The sequence below is a fragment of the Nelusetta ayraudi genome, unplaced genomic scaffold (assembly GCF_046127955.1).
Source record: "Nelusetta ayraudi isolate G7.1 ecotype Tasmania unplaced genomic scaffold, CSIRO-AGI_Nayr_v1 ptg000021l, whole genome shotgun sequence".
NCBI classification, from domain to species: Eukaryota; Metazoa; Chordata; class Actinopteri; order Tetraodontiformes; family Monacanthidae; genus Nelusetta; species Nelusetta ayraudi.
The window spans coordinates 3,667,501-3,689,074 of record NW_027466071.1 but is presented as its reverse complement, the minus strand read 5'-3'; the positions used below and the strand labels follow the sequence as shown (position 1 = coordinate 3,689,074).

Sequence of the window (21,574 nt, the reverse complement as noted above, 5' to 3'; positions counted from 1 at the left end):
CTACCAGAGGATCTGATAAAATGTCCCGTTGTACCTTATTCATTATTTTCATGAAATTTAAAAATAAAGACTCGTATGCTGAAACACAAAACAAATTAAATATGGAAAAATAAATAAATTGCTCCATTCTCTCTGCAGGGCCAGCCAGCCAATCAGAGCTGCTGTCAAAGTGCCAGTCATCTCAAGGCAGCTCAAGGCAATCAATTGGAGAAACGTCAAAACACATCAGCGGGCCAGACAAGAGAAAAACAAGACAAACGGGATATTCACGCACAAATTAAATGTGCCAATTTGTTTGAAAGCTGTAATCTTCCTCGGGTCACTTCTGTCAAAATAAGTCATGTATGAAGACGTCGGTGGAAAAAAGAAAAAAACACGACAAAAGATATTCCCTCCGTTTGATGCTCCAAATTAAAGACAGACAGGAAGTACATCTGTCAGGGAGCAGCTCCACTTCCTCCAGGCTTCTGCTGCCATCACACACACACACACACACACACACACACACTGAATCCACACCTTCATGACTGTTTAGTCATTTAGTGATGATTACAACAACGTTACAAATACAAGAGGGTCTGGACCAGTGCCACTGTTGCTGGGGCTCAGCCCATAATAATAATAATAATAATAATAATAATAATAATAATAATAATAATAATAACATTTTTTATTGATCAGTAATGTTTGTTTGGTGGAGTTTTCTCAGAGACTTGGTCGACTTGGTCATCATTGTCTTCCTTTCCTTTTTTAGTTAAAAAAACAGTTGAAAAGTTCGGTATCATCTTCACGTTTTTACAATAAAATAATAACACGATGTGCAGTTTGGAGACTTTCTTCTCTTCCCGACTTCTCACTCGTGTCCTTTTTGTTCTTAGCGCTGCGAGACTGCTTGTTTTTTCTCCTCTACGTCCCGCCCTCCATTTATTCTCGCCGCAACTCACACACACACACAGACAGACATGTGCACACACACAAGCTCTCTCTGCCTCTCTCTCTCATGCACGCACACACACACACACACACACACACACACACACACACACTGGGGTCTCTGGTGGACGCAGCGGTTTGATCAGCGCTGATACGTGTTGACAACGTCTAATCTGAAAAAATTGAAAGAAATGAATTAATATGCAAATTCATCCTTTATAATAAAAATGTCCTTGAAGGGGGAGAGGCAAGAAGGGAGGAAGCGAGGGAGGAGAGAGGGAGGGAGAGAGGGAGGAAGTAAGGAAAAGCAGGGATGGGAGAGGAAAAGCGAATTAAAAAAAGGAAAGGGGGGGAGAATGAAGAGCAGGAGAGACAACAGCGGGCGGAGGAGAGGAGGGAGAGGTGGCAGCATCAAAGAGACGGCCTCGGAACGAGGGAGCAAAGACATTAGAGAAGCTGAAGAAGAAGAAAAGATGGACACGTTGATTCATAACGCGAGGAGAAAGAAGAGGGAGGCGGGTGAAACGTGGGAGAGGTGAAGAAGAGGAGAAAGAAAAGTGGAGGAGAAGAAAGAAGCGTAGTGCACGCTCCTCCTCTGCAGAGGGGATGGAGGGAAGAGAGGAGGAGATAGGTGTGAAGGAAAGAAAGAGAGAAACGTGTGAAAGGATGCCGACAAGAAAACAAAGAAAAGAACGGAGACTTAAATAAAAGGAGACGAGAGAGGAAGAAAAGTTACAGTGGGAGGGGAACAGGAGAGACACGACGAGAACTCAAAGTAATGAAAAAAAAAAGATGCGGTGGAAGTGAAAGAGTGTTCAGACACATCGGGGGGGGGGGGGGGGGGGGGGGGGTGCTGAAGGCTGAACGACGAACAAATGGGAGCGAAACGAAACATGAAGAGCGAAAGTGAAAAAAAGGAGGGAAGGAGAAGGAGGGAGAGAAGAGGGAGACGGCAGCGCTGGTTCCTGCGTTCACTGTTCCTCCCGTCCATGCATCCCTCCATCCTCCCCCCTCCTCCCCTCTTCCCCCTCTCCTCCCCATCCTTCCCTCCGTCCCTCCATCCCTCCATCCTCCCCCTCCTCCCCTCCTCCCCCTCTCCTGGTCCTCCAGGAAATCAGCCGCCGATCTGACGGAGGAATAATGATGATGAAGTGAGAGCTGGAGGACGGACAAACGACAAGAGAGCCGAGTCCCCCCCCCACCCCCGTTCCCTTTGTGTTCACTTTGAATTAATGGGATTAGTGTCTGCATAGAAACACACACACACACACACACACACACACACACACACATTAGACAGCATGCACTTCCTCCAACTGTGTATTCCAGGGGAAACCATGTGGGTGTCTCACTCTCTCAGGTGTGGTGGGTGTGAAAAGTGCACGACTGCAGTACTGAACGCAGTACTGGAACACTGCAGTACACAAAGAGATCAAGCCGACGAGTGAAATGCAGCAGCAGCAGGCAGCAGCAGCAGCAGCAGCAGCAGCAGGCAGCAGCAGCAGCGTCAAGTTTCTACTCAACAAGCAGAGAGAGAGCAAACACCATGCAGGAGCAAGAAGCAAAGAAGCAAAGAGCCCAGAAATCATTTGAATGAAAAAAAAATCTGTCACTGGTTTTTGTTCTATGAAAAGCAGAGCGGCTGCGATGGAGGAGACTGGACCAAACATTAGATGAGGGTGAGCAGCAAGAGGAAGGCCGCTGAGATGACAGAGATATGAAAAACCAAAAGAAGAGGTTGGAGGAGAAAAGACAAGAAAAAAGAGGGTTGGAAGAACAAACGTGGGCAGAGGGAGAGGAAGAGATGTTTAAAAGAAAGAAAAGGCAAACAGAAGAAGAAGGAGAGGGGGAGGATGAGGTGAAGCAGGAGGAGGAGGAGGAGGAGGAGGACCATGTGGGGATTGGGAGGTGTTTTCTCATTCAGGGCGTTCGCCATGCTCGGTCTTGGGGGACGAGGCTCCTACAAGACAAAGATTAGCGCTACAAAGGCAGCAGGTGGCGCCGGCTCTGCCGCCGCTTGACTCTGGGACCTAATTATCTACGGTACGGAAACTTTCCCCTGTTTGAAGGACAAATGATTAATTAAAAAGAACAACTCACCTACGCCTGTGATCTTTGGACAATACCCAGAGTGCCCAGGGTTTCCATTCCATGGCTGTGTGTTTGTGTGTGTGTGTGTGTGTGTGAGTGTGTGTGATTGTGTAGGTCTCAGTGGGATGGTGTATCATTGTCAGGCAGTCTAATAGTGCTGTCTAGTTCTGGGAGCCCCATTGTGTCCGACTGATAACTAGGTAACGTGACGGCGGCTCGCCAAGACGAGACAAAGCGAGTTACAGCAAGGTCACGCCGACCTTCATCAGACGCCGCCACGACGCAGACCGACGGCGGAAGGGAGAGATTTTGTTCAGCAATTGTAATTGCGTGAACAAAGTAGTAAAGTGATGCGGCAGATATGCGGACACGTGTGGCACACAAAGGCGTGTTTTTGAAACTTTTTGTGTCGTCCAAACGACAATGCAGGGATTTCAGTGCTGACGTTCCAATGGTACTGAAATTCAATGGTTTCAAGGCTTCGGAAGGTAGCGCAACGCGCGAGTGCCCCCGAACCTGCATTCTATCGTTTGGCCAGTAGGGGCCGGCGAAAATGATTGCAAAAAGACCAAAAATGACTGGCCAGTGACGTTGAATTCATTTCTACACAAAACTGCTTTAAAGTTTTTGCTTGCTATGCATGAACAGTGTCCAGTCGTAGTGGACACTACTGCCTATTCATGCATAGCCACACATCCAAATATGGAATCTTCCAGTTCCTAAAGTGAGCCGGAAGCTCAAGACGGCACCGAGCGTCAAACTCTCAACCTCGTATTTGGCAAAGCAATGGATGGAGCACCTCCGCTGAAAGGCGGACGGCAGCGTGTGTCAATATTTGTTTTTCAAGAAGTCCTCATTTTGAAGCATCTTCAGCAGACAGGAGGACCTCCTCACTTCTCTCCCGCCTGCTGCGCTCGCCTGCGGTCGCGTCTCCCCCTGCCATAAATCAACACACAGCTGATCTGTGCGCAGCACAAACACCTAAGAAATTCATTCATTCATTCATTCGACATTTTAAGATGATTCAATCTTCTCAATAACCTTGCTTATCCATTTTCTTATTGCTTTCCCTCACCCTCTTCTTTCCCTCCATTTCTCCCACTCCATCTTCTCACCAAGAATGCAAGAGCAGTCAGAGCCGAGGGACATCACAGCGAGAGGCAATCATGACAAATGTGCAATAGCTTGCTCACATGCACGCATGCGTTTGCACCCAAGTGCATTTGCTGCACACGCACACACACACACACATGGAGCCGTGGTCGCGCAATGCATTCATCACAAATCCAGAGTACTGTCGGTGAAAGTTTAATTGTGTAAACACTCTGTAAGTGTCCTGTCATATTGGGGCCTCCGTGGCTCACTATCGCCTCCTGGGCTGTAATTGAATTGCTTCCATCGAGGGGGATGGGGGACAGGAGGAAGAGAAGGTGAGACTCGCCTTATGAATAAAATGTGCTCCGTATCAGGCAGGGCCTTGACAAATTGTGTCACGGAGAAAAGCCCAAGTGATAATTTTTTGCTTTGCTGAAGGTGGAAGAGGAGTTGGAGTTGGTGCTGGCGGTGGAGGAGGAGGAGGAGGAGGTGGTGGTGGTGGTGGTGAAGGTAGGGAGAGGAAGTGGAAGGGGGAGGGTGAAGAAGAGGGCCAGTCAGGGAATTAAATAATAAAACATTTTCAAAGAATCAAGAGAACATTATGTCAGAGGAAAAAGAATCCAGGCGGAGATGGAGAGCGAGAACCTGAAGAAGAATTCTGGAAGGAGACGTAGATTAGGAGGAGGAGGAGGAGGAGGAGGAGAAAGAAGTAACTAAACGACCAAGGGCACCAAACCAAAGTGAACAACTGCAGCTTTGTGCTGAAGGTCCTTCACCAAAGAGGCTCTCAGAATCAGGGTCCTGTCAGAACTGGAGATGATAGAGCTTGATACACTGGTGGCCACGGTTGAACCTCAACAACCTGTCTGGCAAAATCAAACACAGGTTGAAGATCGGACTGACAACTTCTTTTGTCCACTTGACTGATCAGACTGGAACTGGACAGGCCTCAAGATGAGCCCAGTGTCTCATATCATAGTGTCCACCACAGGACCAATTTAAAAACAAACTGCAGTAAGCACTGAACATGCAAAGCACCTGAGGAGTGGAAGACCGAGTTCCCTGTTGGCCAAAGGCTCCATGAACTTGGATGGACTTTACAAACACCAGCACTCCATAGGCATAACTCCATTTTTAGCTTTTACTGCAACATTTGAACGAAGACATCATCAAATTGTTTCCAGTCTTCAGTCGTCTTCTACTGTGGAAAGTTTTGACGCCAGAAAGACCAAGGCTTAAGCAACCTGCGTCCTCTGGGCTTTGTGGATACGTCCAGCAGCCTCTTCTGCCACCTGATCCATATTAACATCAGCTGGTGATTAGCTGACAGCTCCGCAACTAATTCACCATCACTTAGCCAGCCACCTGGCTCGCAGGCGACACCGACGGCCGCCTCCCCGTTCACAGCCAGGGTATACCGACAAAAAGGCTCCCCGATGAAGGTGCTGTTTCCACGCGTCTGGAAAGGCAGAGGAGGCAAACACACTGATGGTGTTGTCACTGAAGAGGGAGAAGTATCAGTGAAGCAGGGGTCGCCAACCTTTAGAACCTGAGCGCTACGACTCACGTGGTCCTTGGGGGCGACCTGGTGCTGGCGGGCGGGCACCACGTTGGCGCCCCCCGCAGTAAAGTATCGGTAGCCCGCATTAAGGGCCAATTCCAATTCCTCCCTTAACTCCTCGATCTCAACCCTCGCCCTTAAGTGTAAGGGCTATCTTGTGACTTAGAAATGGGACACGCCTGAAGTGCAGTTACGTCTTCAGACTGTGGGGGGGCAGCGTTACGCCAAAGCTACGTCCAGTTTGTCAAGAAGACGACGACGACGACGAGGAAGAAGGAGAAGGAGAAGAAGTAGAAGACGACGAAAAAGAAGAAGTCCTCCGTCGCTACACAACGATGTACACAAGTAACGTGAAGTAAAGTAAAAAAAAATAAAAAATGTTACGCAACAACGATGTCAATAATCCATAAAAAAGTCTTAAACTAAGACAATAAAATGGTTTGGTAATATTTATATCTTTATTAACTAAGAAAATACTTCCATTTGTAGCTCGCTTTTACATCGCAATCTTTTTCGAAGAAGTCTTGGCGAAAATACGCAATGCCTTCTGGGTAGCCCTTACTGCCAAGGGTGGTGCCGGAGAATCTCAATATTGAGGGCGAAACTCGTCCCTCAACTTGACGTTCTTAGAATCGGGACAGCACTTGCACCTCGCGGGAGCGCGCATTCTTGAGATTGAGGGTTGAGATTGAGGGTTGAGGGAGGAATTGGGATTCGCCCTAAAGCTCACACTGTAGCAAACACGCAGCAGGTGAAGGGTTAGGATGCCCTCGTGCCAGGCCTGGGAAAGTTTCTGCTTGTTTTATTGCTAGAAAACTTTGGTGCAGTGAATTATGTATAACATGGCTAATAGCTCTGGCACAACATAACTTCCCACAAATTCCATTCCGACAAATGTTGGAATAGACGAAGACCCAAGCGTGAAATGTGTGAAGCGGTGGATGAAGAAAAGAAGGAAGAAGTGTCTTTAATCACGTCAGTAAGAGCTCTCATTAAAACGAGAGAAAAAAATGGGAGCAGTCACGGGCTTCACCTCCTACTCTGCACTTTTTCACAAACTTACAAAACTGTGTGTGTGTGTGTGTGTGTGTGTGTGTGTGTGTGTGTGTGTTACACAGCAGATTTCCTCAAAGCCATTTCTCACAATGTAACAGCCTGGGAACCAAAGGTAAGAGAAGGTAAAGAAAAAAAAAACAACCCCTCCTCTTTCTTTTACACCTTCTTCCGTCCTCGCACTCCTCTCCTCCTCCTTCCCCGTACCCCTCCCTCTCTCTTTCTCCTTCTCTCGCGGCGATTAAAAAGGAAAAACTTATTTTGACAGTCTATCAGGACGATGAGCTCAAATCAAACAGAGCTCTAATAGTCTGGAGACGCCTTGATCCCGTCTTTGTCTTTCTTTCCCTCTTTTCCTCCCGTCTTTCCTCTGGCAGAGACGCCTCACTTTCCTCCAACTCATCCCCCTCTTTCTCCCTCCCTCCCCCTCCACTCCTCCGTCTTGACTCATGAGGCTTTTCTAAGCTGTCTTTAGCTTTCTCGTCTTCCTCTTAAGGGAGAGGATCTACGTCTGAGAAGAAGGCGCAGAGTAAGGATAAGAATATGGAGAAAGGAAATCAAGTCAACCCGGGAGAAGACGGAGGGAGGAGGAGGAGGAGGAGAGGAAGAGACAGGAGGAAGGTGGAGCGGCAGAGTGCAATCATATTATTTATTAATCTTCAAATATTCCCTTTTCTACAACCGTGTGATCCTTCAAACGCTGAACTTCGTGAACATTTAACTCGGCTGCCTCTACTGAGCAATAATATTCTGAAGGTTTATTGATCGTTTGTGAGTCGATAATGAGAAAAGTTGATTAAAGAGATATCATGTGGACCCCTCTCTAATGACTGTGGCGACTGTTTTACTGATTTTAAATAAAAACTGATAAAAAAAAAAAGAAATCAGGACTAATCTTAATGAGTAGAATAATCATGTGTCTGTAGGTAAAATGTACACTCTGTATGATCAGTCACTGCATTTCAAGAATAGCTTTTAGTGTGCATTCAGAAAAAAAACGCATTTGAAATTTAATGGAAAAACAGCATGCGTCCAAAAAAAAATGTTTTCTTTGCAACTTCTTTGGCTCCCATAACAACACACAAGTTGAATTATGGGAAATCTATGTCGTGGGAATTACTTGTTTCACTCTATATATTTTAAGCAGAGTGCATTAACCGGTTAGATCGCTCCCCAATCCCCCAAACTGTAAAAATTAAAAAACACAAACTCAATAAGTAACACAAGTAAATACAGGGCGGGGGGAGGGGGGGGGGGGCACAGTTTCTACTTTGTGGGGAAACACAAACTCCAAACAAACACAAACAACACCGCAATTATCACAAATATCAGATTTCCCGCAGAGAGACGACTGCAGCTGCTTCGGTAACATTTACAGCGAAAACACCTGAACCAAAGAACAAACAAACATCTGACAACAGTTGCCGCTCCGCGGCTGTTTGTATTCCAGCGCAGTAGGACGCCGCCGCTCCTCCGTCTCAAGCCCTGTCTGTTCTCGCAGCACCAATACAAATAAAGAGAGACGCCGCCCGCGTCCACAAATTCAAATAATACTTTGCACATTCCAAGTTTCCCACCGCTCGATGCTCCATTCGCTCGTCGCGAGGGAGACGTCACCAGCTGCACTGCAGCCAGCCACCAGAGGGCGACCTGGGGTTTAATTTGGAGCGTTGAGCAGCAGCTGGATCGCTCAAATTTCGAGTGCGAAATCTTCCGGTCTTATTTATTTATTTTTTTTTTTTTAACGATCACACAACCAATCGGCTTCATTTGAATAGACATAGAACAGGTGTGACAATAGACACACAACGGAGCGCTGCTGCAGAAAAATCCCCTTAAAAACAAGAGTGAAGGCTTTTCTCATCAAACGCCACGTTGGCATGCGACTCCCGCCTGGCTCTGACGTCCTGACAAAAACACGTCAGCAGACATACAGACGTACCATTCACTTTGCAAATATTCATTTTTAATGTGACATAAGTACAATGGTATTCAACACAAGCTGGTGTTCAGAGACAAGACGCACCTTTGATTCAAACTTTTTTTCTTTTTTTTTTTTAAACACAAAGGCAGAAAGAATCAGCTTTGAATCCGGGAATCACTGCTCGACTGCACCTCCTCTCAGCGCCAGATTCACGTTTCATCTCCGCAACTCACTCGTCTTTCTTCCTTTGTGTCCGTCTGTTTCGCTCTCCCTTTTAATTTTTTCCCTCTCTCTCTCTCTCTCTCTCTCTCCCTCCCTCTCCCCTTCTGTTCATATTCTGCCAGATGACGGCGGCGTCCCGAGATAAAAGACAACCCCGACAAGAAAGAAGGAGTCGGGGAAGAATGAGGTACGAGGACGGAGAAGAAACGGCGAGGGTGAGGATGACAGAGCAAAGGGGTGCGTCTGGTGTAATTGAATCCAGGCGGCGGCGGCGGCGGAGGAGGGAGGGAGCGAGGGAGGGAGGGACAGATGGATGGACTGAACAGATTAGCATGTGTAATCAGAGGAGGCATAGACACAGCAGCGATGTTCACTGAGCTGCTAAGTGGCTTCTGCAAAGCTGCGCTCCGGCTTCTGATCAACACAAACTTATTGTGGGTGATCTGATGGAGCACTTTGTGGTGCTGGTGGCGCCGCTCTCTGCTCGGCTCTGCTCTGCTCTGCTCTGCTCTGCTCAGGACGCTGAGCTGCGACAACGCTGACGAGTCCCCCAAACACTTTGTTCTTCCGTGCCGTCAGGCTTGCAGAGCAAAATGCCCTGCAATACCTGCAAGGTGATCGTCGACATACAATGACTTTCGACAAGACAAAATCTCCCAGCAATACCTCTAGTTTTCACCGTCACCCTGCTGAAAAGTGTTGGTGCCGGCATTAAGTATTACGTCTGGGTTGTTGATCTGTCCGTTGTGTACATTTTGAATACAATCAAAGGGTAATTAAACTCGCTTTTTGGACTGGTAGCTCCCAGCACAATGGCAAATATCTGCTGCTGGTTCCCCAAGAGTTAAGGTAAAAGTGCAGTGATCCCCCTTGCACAAAATGCCAGCACTTCAATCTGGAACATTCTGCCTCTTCTTTGTAACTAGTTTATTATGTGTCATTATCCAATAGCAGTATGAGAATCCAACAAAAATTGGGAGTGTACTTTGCTCTTTGCCAACATTTGGTGAGCTCATCGTAACACGAACTCCAACAGAATTGATCTCCTATACAACACATTGTAACCTAAATGCAGCAGATATAAAGTCTAGTGAAAGTCTGGCTCTGGGATCAAACTAATCAACTAAAACAAGCAGAGAACATCCCAGTGAAGAGCGCACGAGGTGAATGTGTCTCCCTCACTTTTGTTCTCCGCTCTTTGTTCTAGTCTTTGCTCCTGTGTCAGATTAAAATTTCAACACCCTCCAACACAAATTAAAGTCAACTCTTGGACCTTGAGAAGTTCAGTTTTATCTGCGCTGTGACAGGCAGATAGTGAAGAGGAGCGCTTTATTTGCCGCTCAGCGCTGCCCTGTCCTCTGCAGCTGTTATCTGAACAGCTCCGGCTCCCATTGTAAACAGCCCCGTTCCTGTTAAGGAGCCTAATTAGAAAACTCTAATAATAATAGCCCGTGATTGGCTATTGTGTACTCTGAAGCTTCCATTTAGTTCACAGCGAGCAGGCAGCAGTTTAATAAAACTTAACCAAACGGATAATTTTGCTTTGGTAATAATCCTCTGCCTTTGAAAAGTTCTTTGTTTGCTTCAAGTGGTTTTATTGCTTTTCTTAAAAACACTCGTGACACTGATTTAATTAATTTGAGCACTCTTACGGAATCCATTGTGACTAATTCCATCATTTGGAGCGCAGTTCAGCGTATTGTTCTGCAGGTCAGAATTTAAAATGGGGGGAAAAAAAAAAAAAAAAGCCTCTGTTCATGTTTCTGAAGGATGAAGACAGTTTTTTTTGTATGAGGAAGGAGCAGTGGGTTTGCACAGGAAGAGGAGAGTGGGAAAAATACTTCTTTTTAAACAAACTGCTAATTCGCAATGTGAAATTGATTTCAAATAGTCTTCTATCCTAAAGTCCAATTTGAAACACAAACGTGTCACACACATACACACGCACACACACACACGCACGCACACACACACACACACACCCGCAAGTTTGTCCTTGGGCAGCTGCTCTAAATGACATTAAGCGTAGGTGACTGTAAACTTGTGTAATTATGATAAATGTGGGCGATTATGACGAATTATTCCTCTCCATCGTGCTAATAGCGCAATTAGCAACAATAATCAAAGACTTATGATGTTGAAATAAGGGGACGCCGTGGACAATTAGACTGCAAGGAGCTGATAATGGAGAACTTATGGTGTTTTCCCGGAGGGCAGAGTTACGGTTACTTCTCCAGGACTCAGACATTTGGGTATTTTCCCCACTCATTTTTCTCTCTGTGATGGAAGAAAATTGAAATTAATACTCCATTAAGGACTTTTCTGTACAACAAAATTAGGTGCTAGCAGCAGGCGTGTTGCTCAGAGCTCTCCTTTAATTCCTATATTGAAGGTATACATTCTTCACGGTGGGGTGTGAGACGGGAGAGAGAGACTCTGGGGCTGTTCGTGCGGACTCATTTTAAAAGCAGGATATTGTTGTGGAACGTCTGAACTGCAGCAAAAGGCAAAGTGGAGCAGCAATGAAAGGAGCAGCAGTTGAGGTGTGAAGAGAAATGAGGGACATGAGGAATCTTTCCGTCATTAGTATCGTCATTAATGCAGCCTTGCAGTAGCAGCCAGAGGACGGGAGGACTGGATTTTAAATTTTACTTTGTGCTCAAAAAAAAAAGCCCGTTGACAAGCCAACAGAAGCAGGAGCGCGATGCGATTTTTAAAATGCAGAAAAAGAATGATCACCCAGTATAATCTCCAGCACCGCAGCTGAAGGACACCGAGGTGAAAAATCTCGCTTAAGTCCAAATAGTCTGCAGTGTTTACTACGTACCGAAACAAAGCTCCGGTCAGCTTTATGTAATCTTTTAAAAAGACCATCAAACTACCATTATTTGATGTAAATGCAAATATATATGTATATAAAAAAAATATCTTTGTCGGAACTTGTCAAGGATGAATAGGATTTTTTTTTTTTTTTCGTGTGTTCATTTTATCCCGAGTTCTGTTAAATTAGAACTTGGCAAGTTTTTCCTATTATTAAAGCAACAACACGTTCAGCGGTGTGAATGTTGGCAGACTGACTCTGGCTTGTAGCTTTCCTACTCTTCTTGCAGTTCACTTCCTATCAATGTTGATTTTGACTTCTAATAGGACCGGACCTTTCTCTAGTCGATCACGACCCAAACGCCCGCACCCACCAGTGCCTTCCTTTGTTACACATTTAGACTGTTTGACTCTTGAATCCAAACGTGAGGGAGGGAAAGGTTCTGCAGTGGCTTTGCTAAAAAGCCATCTCGTTTCGCGTTGCAAGCAACTGGCCCGGATTTAAACAATACCTGCCTCACGGTCTCAACCAAGGTCACATGATTATTCAGGGCACGCCTCATTGGGTCGGGACGACGTGGAGCTTCCTCACAGCTCCACCTCCGGTGAGGAGGTCAGAGGTGAAAGTCAACACTCGGCAGCAACAAGACGGTATTAGCAAACGTTCTGGTGACCCTGAGCTGATGATGTGCCGTGGAGAGGCCGGAGAAGAGAGGAGCAGTCTGGCTCTCACTCTGGATCCCCTCTCAGCAGTAATCATTCTCAGCCACTCAGCCTCCACAACAGCGCCGCTCCGCCCCACTTTGACTGATATTAGTCAAATTGCGTCATGTGCTTTTAAAGATGACTCTCTTTGAGCGCAAGAGCGCGTGTTGAAAGCAGCAGAGCTTCAAAGGAGCATCGCCCCCCCCCCCTCCCTCCCCCAAGGTCATCTCATATTTTAACTCCCATTTCAATACTTTATGAGTGTGATGTAATTAAAAGCATGGGGTCAGCTGTCTGATATATTATGACAGAGCAGCCTGGGAGGCAGCGCTTATTAACTGGAGGAAATGCCGACTCAGACTGGTCAACCTCTGCCGCAAAAGTAACTTTTGTCTTAAACTGCGTCTCCTTTGGCTGGAGCTCATTAACAGAGCACCTTTCACTTGGCTCCGCCCCCCAACGCTGAGACTGGATGCACACACAGGAATGACTGAATGAAGGAAGCGTTGCATTAATGTGTTGTTCATTTTCAGTCCACTGCCAGTGTGTTTTGACCATAGATAAAGTTTCAATTTCATGAACAAAATCTAAAGACAGAATTCTGAGGAAAAACACAAAATGTGAAGATTAAGCTAAAAAATGTAGTGATACAAAAAGGCCTCACGGTGCACTACCATTATCACCAGAGTAGCTTCCTGTTAGTCCACCAGCGTTCACAATCATCCAGTCCGCTCGTCTGTTCGACTCATTATCAACATTTCAACTTTATTCTCCAACATTTCTTTGTTTACTCTTGAAATTGTATTTTTGAAATTAGTTATGTGTGGGAATTTATCACCAGATGAAAAAAATTTCACAGTGTTTTTTTTTTTTTTTTTTTTTTTCCTGTTGCCAATGTATCTTAAACAGTGACACATCGGCCATCCCTGTTTACCAGATCAGCCCTGTGCTCGACCTGTAAAAACCTTGCAACCTGATTCAGCATCGTCCTGCTGATTGACCAGGAGCAAAGCACCGACCAAAGCCGTCCGACTGTTGGCTTGAACCGGCACCACGGCTGCTCTCCTCAGCCCGGAACCCTGGAAACCTCTGGTTCGACTGTTTTTGTCCAGGAGTTTGGCGCCTCTCCAACGTTTAGACACTCAGATCATGTCGCTCTCTCCCTCGGACAATGTAAGCTTCTCTCTCTCCCGGGGAACACTCATACAAATTCATACTAGACACCCTCCTCCTTCTCCCGGCCTCCCCTCTTTCTTCCTCCAGACAAATTAACATTAAAGAACACATACATGAATCCTAATCCTGCGCCTCCCTCCTCGCTCGGCTCACATTATCATTGGGGATCACTTCTCCAACATTCATACGTGTCCGTCCGGAAGCCTCTTCCCCTCCCTTCTCCCTCTTTTCTCCTTTGGTCAAATTAACATTGCTAAGCACTCAAGCACATTCAAACACGTCCCTACATCCCCCGCTGCTCTTCCTCCGTCCTGCCATCACTCTCTGTGGACAAATTAACATGGGAGGACAAACACCTTTGTCCTCGTCCCCTCCCGCTTGGGGTTTTGTCGTCTCTCTGCTCAAATAGACTCTGTGAATCTGTAAGTCAGTCGTGTAAACCGGCGCAGCCATTCCTTCGTTTCTTCACCGTCTTTACAAATTTATATCTTTTGGGCAAATTAGTATTGGGAATCGCCCGGCCGTCCCTTTTTTTTTCTGAGACAAATTGATGACCGCATATACACTGTGTCTTCATATCCGTAGGCTCAGTAAAAAAAAAAAAGGTGGGGGGAAAAAAGGAGGAGGAAAAAAAAAAAAAATCAAAGTTGGAACTCCAATTAATTTAAAGCCCCCCTCCCGCCCCGCCCCGCCCTCAACCATCACCAGCACCAATCAGCCAAGAATAAATCTGCGGCAGATCTAATTACCGTAGCGTCTCCCAAGACCTGGGCTGCGCGAAGCCAATCTTCCCCTCCTTGTTTGAACAGGCTGATGAACTAAGGGACTCGATGGATATCAAGTCATTTTGTTTAATTTATAAATGGATTTTCCCCTAATACTTAAATTATCATCAGCATGAGTGAGTGAGGGAGAATCACAGCTGAAGCCGTTTGAAAGGTAAAAGTCTTTTGCATTGGGAGGGTTGGAGACGGAGGGAAGGAGGGGGGGGGGGGAAACGAACAAACCAGCGGTAAACATGTTTGTTCTTTTCCAGATGTGTGTAGCAGGCAGTAGAATCCGGCTCTGGGTGATCAGTGTTGGGCAGGTTACTGCAAAAATGCCATACATTTTATCATTGTGTTGCATTACTTTTGCGTCACTTTCACCAAAGTCAATGCAGAGATATGATTAGGGTTAAACAAACAGAGGAGGACAGTGTGCGCTGGTTTACTGCAGTCCAATATATATTTAGTGGCGCTGATGTTCGACACAATGATAACGTAAGCTCAGGAAGCCACTATGAGTAGAACACAGTTCAGCCAAGGAAGTGGAGCGAGCCAGCTTCAATAGAGAAGATGAGTCAAGCAATCGCTTGATAGCAGGGTTCGTAATCTGAACCGAAAAAACATACATTTTGTCATTTCAACGCCTGGACGAAACGATGTCTGTATTCGCGCGTCAAACGAAATGTCAACTTGTCATGAGCGCTTTTCTGTGGCCTCCAAACATGGTGAAAAACACTCGGTTTGCGTAGAGGTGAAGTGTCGTGTGGTTTGAAGGAAATAATAAAGTCTGACTGGAGGACACGAGTGAGCCCTTCCCTTTCAACGCAGGACACTGTCACACAACTGTCTGTCCATTCTATTTGTACACATAGCAGCGTGGACTGCCTCGACACCTGTCTAAAATCTAAAATATCCTTTTTAAGCGACATATGTAGGAGTCCTGGTTCATTCTGGGGCTAAATTCATTTGCATCAGAAGCTGCATCAAACTCCTGACTGAATCAACTTCACCGTCGCCTTCTTTTCATTTACGTCCTTGGTCTTTTTTCTCCCCAACGACCCTTTTTTCATTTCACTCCAACAGCAACTGCTTGCAGGACAAAGAGCCCCTTCCTTCCTTCCTTCCTTCCATCCACTTTCCCACCTGGTTCGGGCGTCTCCGGGTGCGACGACGACGAGGCGGAGGAGGCGGCGTCCTCGTTGACGGCTCCTTGGGACAGAGACATGCCTCGGCCTGGAGGAAGCTTCATGCCGAGCTGCTCTGCAGTCTCCACGTGGTCGCCGGGGTGGATGTAGTCAAACGCACTGCTGCCGGTCAGCTCCACCTGCAGACAACGAGGAAGGAGGTGCACAGGTTTACCCTATGTTTATCCTATGCGGGCGAAATGGTGGTGCGGTGGCCAGTGATGTCGGCTCACAGTAAGAAGGCCGTGGGTTCGATTCCTACAACCTCGTCTGCATGTTCTCCCCGTGTCTGCGTGGGTTCTCTCCGGGCTCTCCAGAGAATTACAGTTCACTCCATTCAATGGAAACACAAATCGGAATTTTACTTTACAAATATACGCTTTTATTTTGCGGGAAACTGTCATGGAAACGCACGGAGCCTTTTCAGCTGATTGTTCCTCGTCGACCTCCTTTCCCGACTCATCTTTCCCAACATTTACTCCTGCTTCACACTCTACCTCTTCCCCTTGCCCAAACTTCCCACCTTCCATTCCAGCCTCCTCCACTTTTGTAACCATGACGACTCTACCAGTGTGTTTCCAGCCCTCCCCGCCCCACCCGGCTCTCCTCCACCCCTTCTAATCCATCCCTCAGCGTATCGGCGGCGGCTTTTCTTTCTCATGTAAATGGAATAAATAAGCTTCCTCTTATTAAATAAATACAGCGTCCCTTCACCTTAAAGACTCTCATTAGCGGAGATAGAAGCGGATTTGTCGCCGTTAATTGGGGATGAGACGGAGGGAGCTCTGCTCAAACCGTGGCACGACGCTACACCCGCACATAGACACCCGCTGAATCGTCTCAAGGTTAGGAATACACACAAACTCTCTCTCTCTCTCTCTCTCTCTCTCTCTCTCTCTCTCTCTCTGTTTTTGGGAGCAATGAACACACTCCACAATTAAAGAGATGATTTTCAACGGGCTCACGTGACCGATGTTCCCCACCGCTAACTCCTGTCTTTTCATTTGTAGCATATCAAAAACACTGCGCGCATTTATTTCCCCGACGCTAATCTGGTTATGAACTGTACCAATGTGCACGTGCGGGTGTGTGTTCAGGTTTTTGGGGGTCCACTGGGACGAAGGGGATTACATGGGTGTAATCCCTTTAATAAGAAATCCCTTTAAGGCAATTTAGTCCCCTCATAAAGTCTCATCTGGAGCAGAAAGTGATGATTAAGAAATGAGCCTGATCACTGAATCACAGACGCAAGACGCGCGCACACGTGCAGACCCCAGTGCACCATGGGAGCCAGTGTTCGTGTTTACACGTTACAGGGCTAATTGGATCTACATTGTTCTTGCGTGAAATAACACGAAGACTTTTAATCAATTAAAACTTGGCACAACTATTTTACATAAAGTCACTGTTGGAGCTAATTACACGGAGACGGAACAATGCGGAGACGGAATTAGACATTCCGACGCCTCTTTAAAGGAATTATCACACAGTAGACTTGGGAGAAGGCTCATTACTGGAGAACAAACCCATCAGCACACAACTTTCTGTGGGAGTAAAGGCACAGGGTTCAGTCTTAGCAGACACACCGCACGAGCGTGAACGACAACATTCAAATGGGAAGCAGCTCCTTTCTATTGGTCGTCCTTGGTTCGACTCGCTGGGTTTTGGAAGTATCAGGTCCAAGTGAAATAGACGAGCGGTGATCAGAGACTCAGTAGATCTCACTATATTTGCTCTATTCAGATCTTCCAGTGGGTTCTTTCAAGAATGATGGATTTATTTTTTTTCCAATATTTTTTACTATTGTATCAGAAGGCGCAAAAGTGGAGTTTGGCTATTTTAGAAGAATAGTATTTTAGAACACCTCCTACAAATCGCGACCCAATCAAACAGCTCCGTGATCCACTTTTGGGTTGCGATCCACCATTTGAGAAACGCTGTTTTGAACTGCCTTTTTTTTTTTTTTTTTTTTAATTTTTTTTTTTTTTCCCGTCCACATGGTTGGAAATGGACAAAGAAAATGTGGCCTCAAACACCTGACGGGGTTGTAATGAACACGGCAGAATTGTCTGCGTCCTTTGGGACGTCAAGGAGGTGTAGAATTAGAACTTTTGGAAAGTCCTTGAGAGAGAGACGAGAGCAAGAGGAAGTGGAGTCGACTGGTGGGCCTCGGTCATAGAACCTTCACTCAATTGGCCAAGCTTGAACCACTTGGTGACAGCAGACATCGTCCGAGCTCAAAGTGGATTGTGGGTAATGTTTTCATCCTCTCAGATGACTTGAAAGAAAGCAAGCACAAGGCAGTGGCTTGCTGGCAGTATGTCCAGGTCCAGCAGTGACGACCTGCTGGGTCCAAGTGTGGATGATAAAGAAAATCAACCTACGATAGCTTTGGCGGAGGGAATTATAGCCGTGTAATAAAACACATGGTGATAAATGTGCAGCAGGTGAGTGTAGTCAGAGTCAACGGTAGCGCAGTATCTGCACTCTGATGACCTCTGTGGAGGAAAACACTCGCATCAGGTTCACTTTGAGTTTGGTTTGTTTGTTTGTTTGAAGATAAATCTTATTAAATCACAACGGGAGCGTGGCCTTATCGCCTCGCCCGCCTTCTGAGACAAGGACATCAAGTGACACAAGACAAGAAGAATGACGGCGATAACATGCCGACTTCTGTGAATGTCATTTGATGGAAACCGAGTGCATTTGCGTTTATATCTGTATATTCTCTCTTATCAGTGCCTCCTTTGGACTTTAAGATGCGTGTGTGTGTGTGTGTGTGTGTGTGTGTATAATATCAGCAGCTTGCAGGGCGTCCGCGTGCTCAAACTGAAAAGACTCATCGGTCCAAGTTCCAGAACTTTAGTTCGTAAAGGGAACTGGATAATCAAGAATTAAGACACAATTAAAACACTAGGCAGTGTTTTCTGCTTAAGGAGACAGAAGATGTAATTTCGCTGTTGCGCTGATGAGAAAAACTACCTTCGCAATGCAACTGTATTAGATTTAATTTCCTAAATCTTGGACATCCGCCTTGCCAGCAGTCAATCTGAAGCATTTCAATTTTGACTCAACAATCTGCCCCCCATCGTGTTATGAGTAAAGCAAAAATGAAATGAAGACGTAATACAGGAAGCCGCCGTGAATCTTTATTGCTATCTGGCCTGAGCGAGACTTTGAACGCCACGCTACAGGCAGTTCAGAGCAACCGACAGGAAGCCCCAAACAGGAACTACCTCAATCCACCAGGAACACGCCAACTGTGAATCATTGATTTGATTCCCAAATTGTTTCCTTTATATGTATATATATATATATATATATATATATATATATATATATATATATATATATATATATATATATGAATATATATATATATATATATATATATATGTATATATATATGACTTTTTTATTACCATCTTTTTTCCCCTCTCCCTCATGAACTAAAGAGCCAAGCTGTCTGCAAGAGGGAAGCGGGTAATAAACAAAGTGACAGAAAAAAAAAGTCAATTAGTCGGTTCCTCACTGGCGGATCACACTTTAATTAAAAAGGAAACATTTTAAAGTCACACACGTGCTCCTGGAAAACTTGTAAAGAACCTGTGTGACTTTGCAAAGTACTAATCAAATAAATTGATGTTGGCTTGCAGGGTTCAGAATTAATTACGGGCATTAAACATGAGCTAAGTGGGGTAATATTCCAAGTTTGATAGTGCATAATTACTGCGCTGTTAATGATTCACGGGGCGCCGGCCTCCGTCACAGCGCTGACGAGGAATGATGGACACGAGTCGAGAACTCTGCACTTCATTTCCTCTAAAAAATGAGGAACACTTCAGGAGCCTTGTGATGTCACTCCGCTGACGGGTGGAGGAGAAAGACTCCCAGGATGATGGGATGACGTGCACGTGTGGCTGACGCTCGCCTCAACTGTAGCCTTGCTTGGAAAACAAAGTGACAAACTCGAAACACGGCCAGCACTCTGTGAGGTGGCTGTGTGTGTGTGTGTGTGTGTGTGTGTGTGTGTGTGTGTGTGTGTGTGAGCTACACAGTAACGTGTCTGTGTGTGTTTGGTGAGAGGCAAAAATGTGAGCTGACTGCAATCGCACACGTTTTTAACACACACACACACACACACACACACACACACACACAGTGACAAACAGTTAATAGTAGACCTTTCATTTGTCATCCACTGAGCTGTTGACAAGGAGCGTGCCCTGGATATGGACACTGTGTGTGTGTGTGTGTGTGTGTGTGTGTGTGTGTGTGTGTGTGTGTGTGTGTGTGTGTGAGAGAGCGAGAGAGAGAGAGAGAGAGAGGGAGAGGGAGAGAGAGAGAGAGAGAGAGAGAGAGAGAGAGAGAGAGAGTTGATCAATTGTGATGTATTAAGCTAAACAAAATGGGAGGAGGTGCAAGGGGACAAATGTATCGTGTTTGCTGTAAATTTGATGCCTAGAAAATTGGCTGGTTGGATTATATAGGAATATATTTTTTTTCCTTTTTTTTGATACTAATTGTCTAATATCCAAAACCAGGGGCAAACAAACACGATTTCATGTGAGACGGAGGGTGGGTTCATTTGTGAGCTGCTTCCTTCAGGGGGCGCTGCAGCAGAATGAATCCACATTTTTCTATTGTTTTTTTCTTAGCCTGGACCTTTGGTTTTGCATCAGACGCTCCCTTCCCGACACGGCCGCTGCGTTTCACCGGAGCCTTTAGGACCAGCAGGAGGTGGACTCTCAAGGAGCGCCCCCTTGAGGCTGCATTTTGGATGTAACCTGGCTGGGGGATCCTCAATCATTACACCCCGCCCCCAAACCCCCCTGTTTTTTTTTTTTTTTTTTTTTAAATGACATGATATCTTTATTAATCGCTGTCAGAAAGGCACCTGTGGGTAAAAGAATAATTTCCACCTGGCTCGCTGCTTCTCCTCCTTTTGTTCTGACAGATGGCTTCACGTGGGATTAACGTCTCACTGCAGGTGCGACAGCGCGCGTGTGTGTGTGTGTGTGTGTGTGTGTGTGTGTGTGTGTGTGTGTGTGTGTGAGAAAGATGGAGGGAGAGAGAGCAAGAAGGAGAGCGGGAGCAAGAGGAAGACTAAAGGGATGAGCACACCTTTTCACATCTATCATATATCACTGGACTCTAAAGAGCTTCTGTGTGTGTGTGTGTGTGCGCAGGTATTGATCTTAGTGCAGGATCTCTTACTTGTCTTCCCTCTCAAGAGAGAAACACACACACACACACACACACACACACACACACACTTTTTTTTTTGCCTCGTGTTGTAATTGTTGTGGCTTCATCTTGCTGAATTGTTAAAGCTGAACCTTAAACCTGTGTTTTTATATATGCTGCACATCATGTTGACTGTGTACGTCGGTTTTGAGTGATGAGTGCAGGTGAGTTGCATTCTGGGTAATGAAATGGAGTCGTGAGACACACGTACCACACTAACTGGGTCCCTGTGGTTCAAACACTAAATCACACAGTTAAGCCTGTGGAGAGGTCGGGACATGTGTTTTTAAACACACACACACACACACACACACACACACACACACACACACACACACACAGGATTAGATCAGTCTGCAGGGTTTCATGTCTGTGCGTCGGTTCAGCAGAAATTCTCAGACAGAAGCTGAAGGGCTTCCCGGGCCAAGGCGCAGGGGCTCAGAGGACGTACACACCAAATCTCTGACACGCTGGAAAACACACCTCTTTCGATCCTTTGTTCGATCGGTGGCATGTTTCATTTATGGTTTGTTCTTTGCCCTCAGCCTGTGCCTTGGATGTGTGTTCGGCCAAAAGGCCACCGTTGGCTCCGTTTGCTTGCAGTTGCTGCCGCTCACCACTGCGGGGCAAACGCTGCAATTCCAAACGCACGCAGATTTGCATTGGCTGCCTTTGAGCCTCGGCGAAGAATACAATGAGATTTATTCATGTCAGCTAAAGTGAAGGAAGGAGGGAGCAGTGGTGGAGGTGCAGTGCCTGGTGCTGACAGAGGGAAGGGAGGAATGTTGTCTTTGTT

The 21,574-nt window shown here is 46.1% G+C and overlaps 1 protein-coding gene across 2 annotated transcripts in view; it reads right to left on the bottom strand.

Annotated features, from left to right (window-relative positions):
- The window catches only part of npas3 (neuronal PAS domain protein 3), a 240,477-nt gene that overhangs the window by 25,089 nt on the left and 193,814 nt on the right, over positions 1–21,574 (bottom strand). For both annotated transcript variants that reach the window (XM_076027729.1, XM_076027730.1), the window contains exon 6: positions 15,491–15,671. In XM_076027729.1, the coding sequence (XP_075883844.1) occupies positions 15,491–15,671 (181 nt within the window). The remainder of the gene's footprint in view (positions 1–15,490; positions 15,672–21,574) is intronic.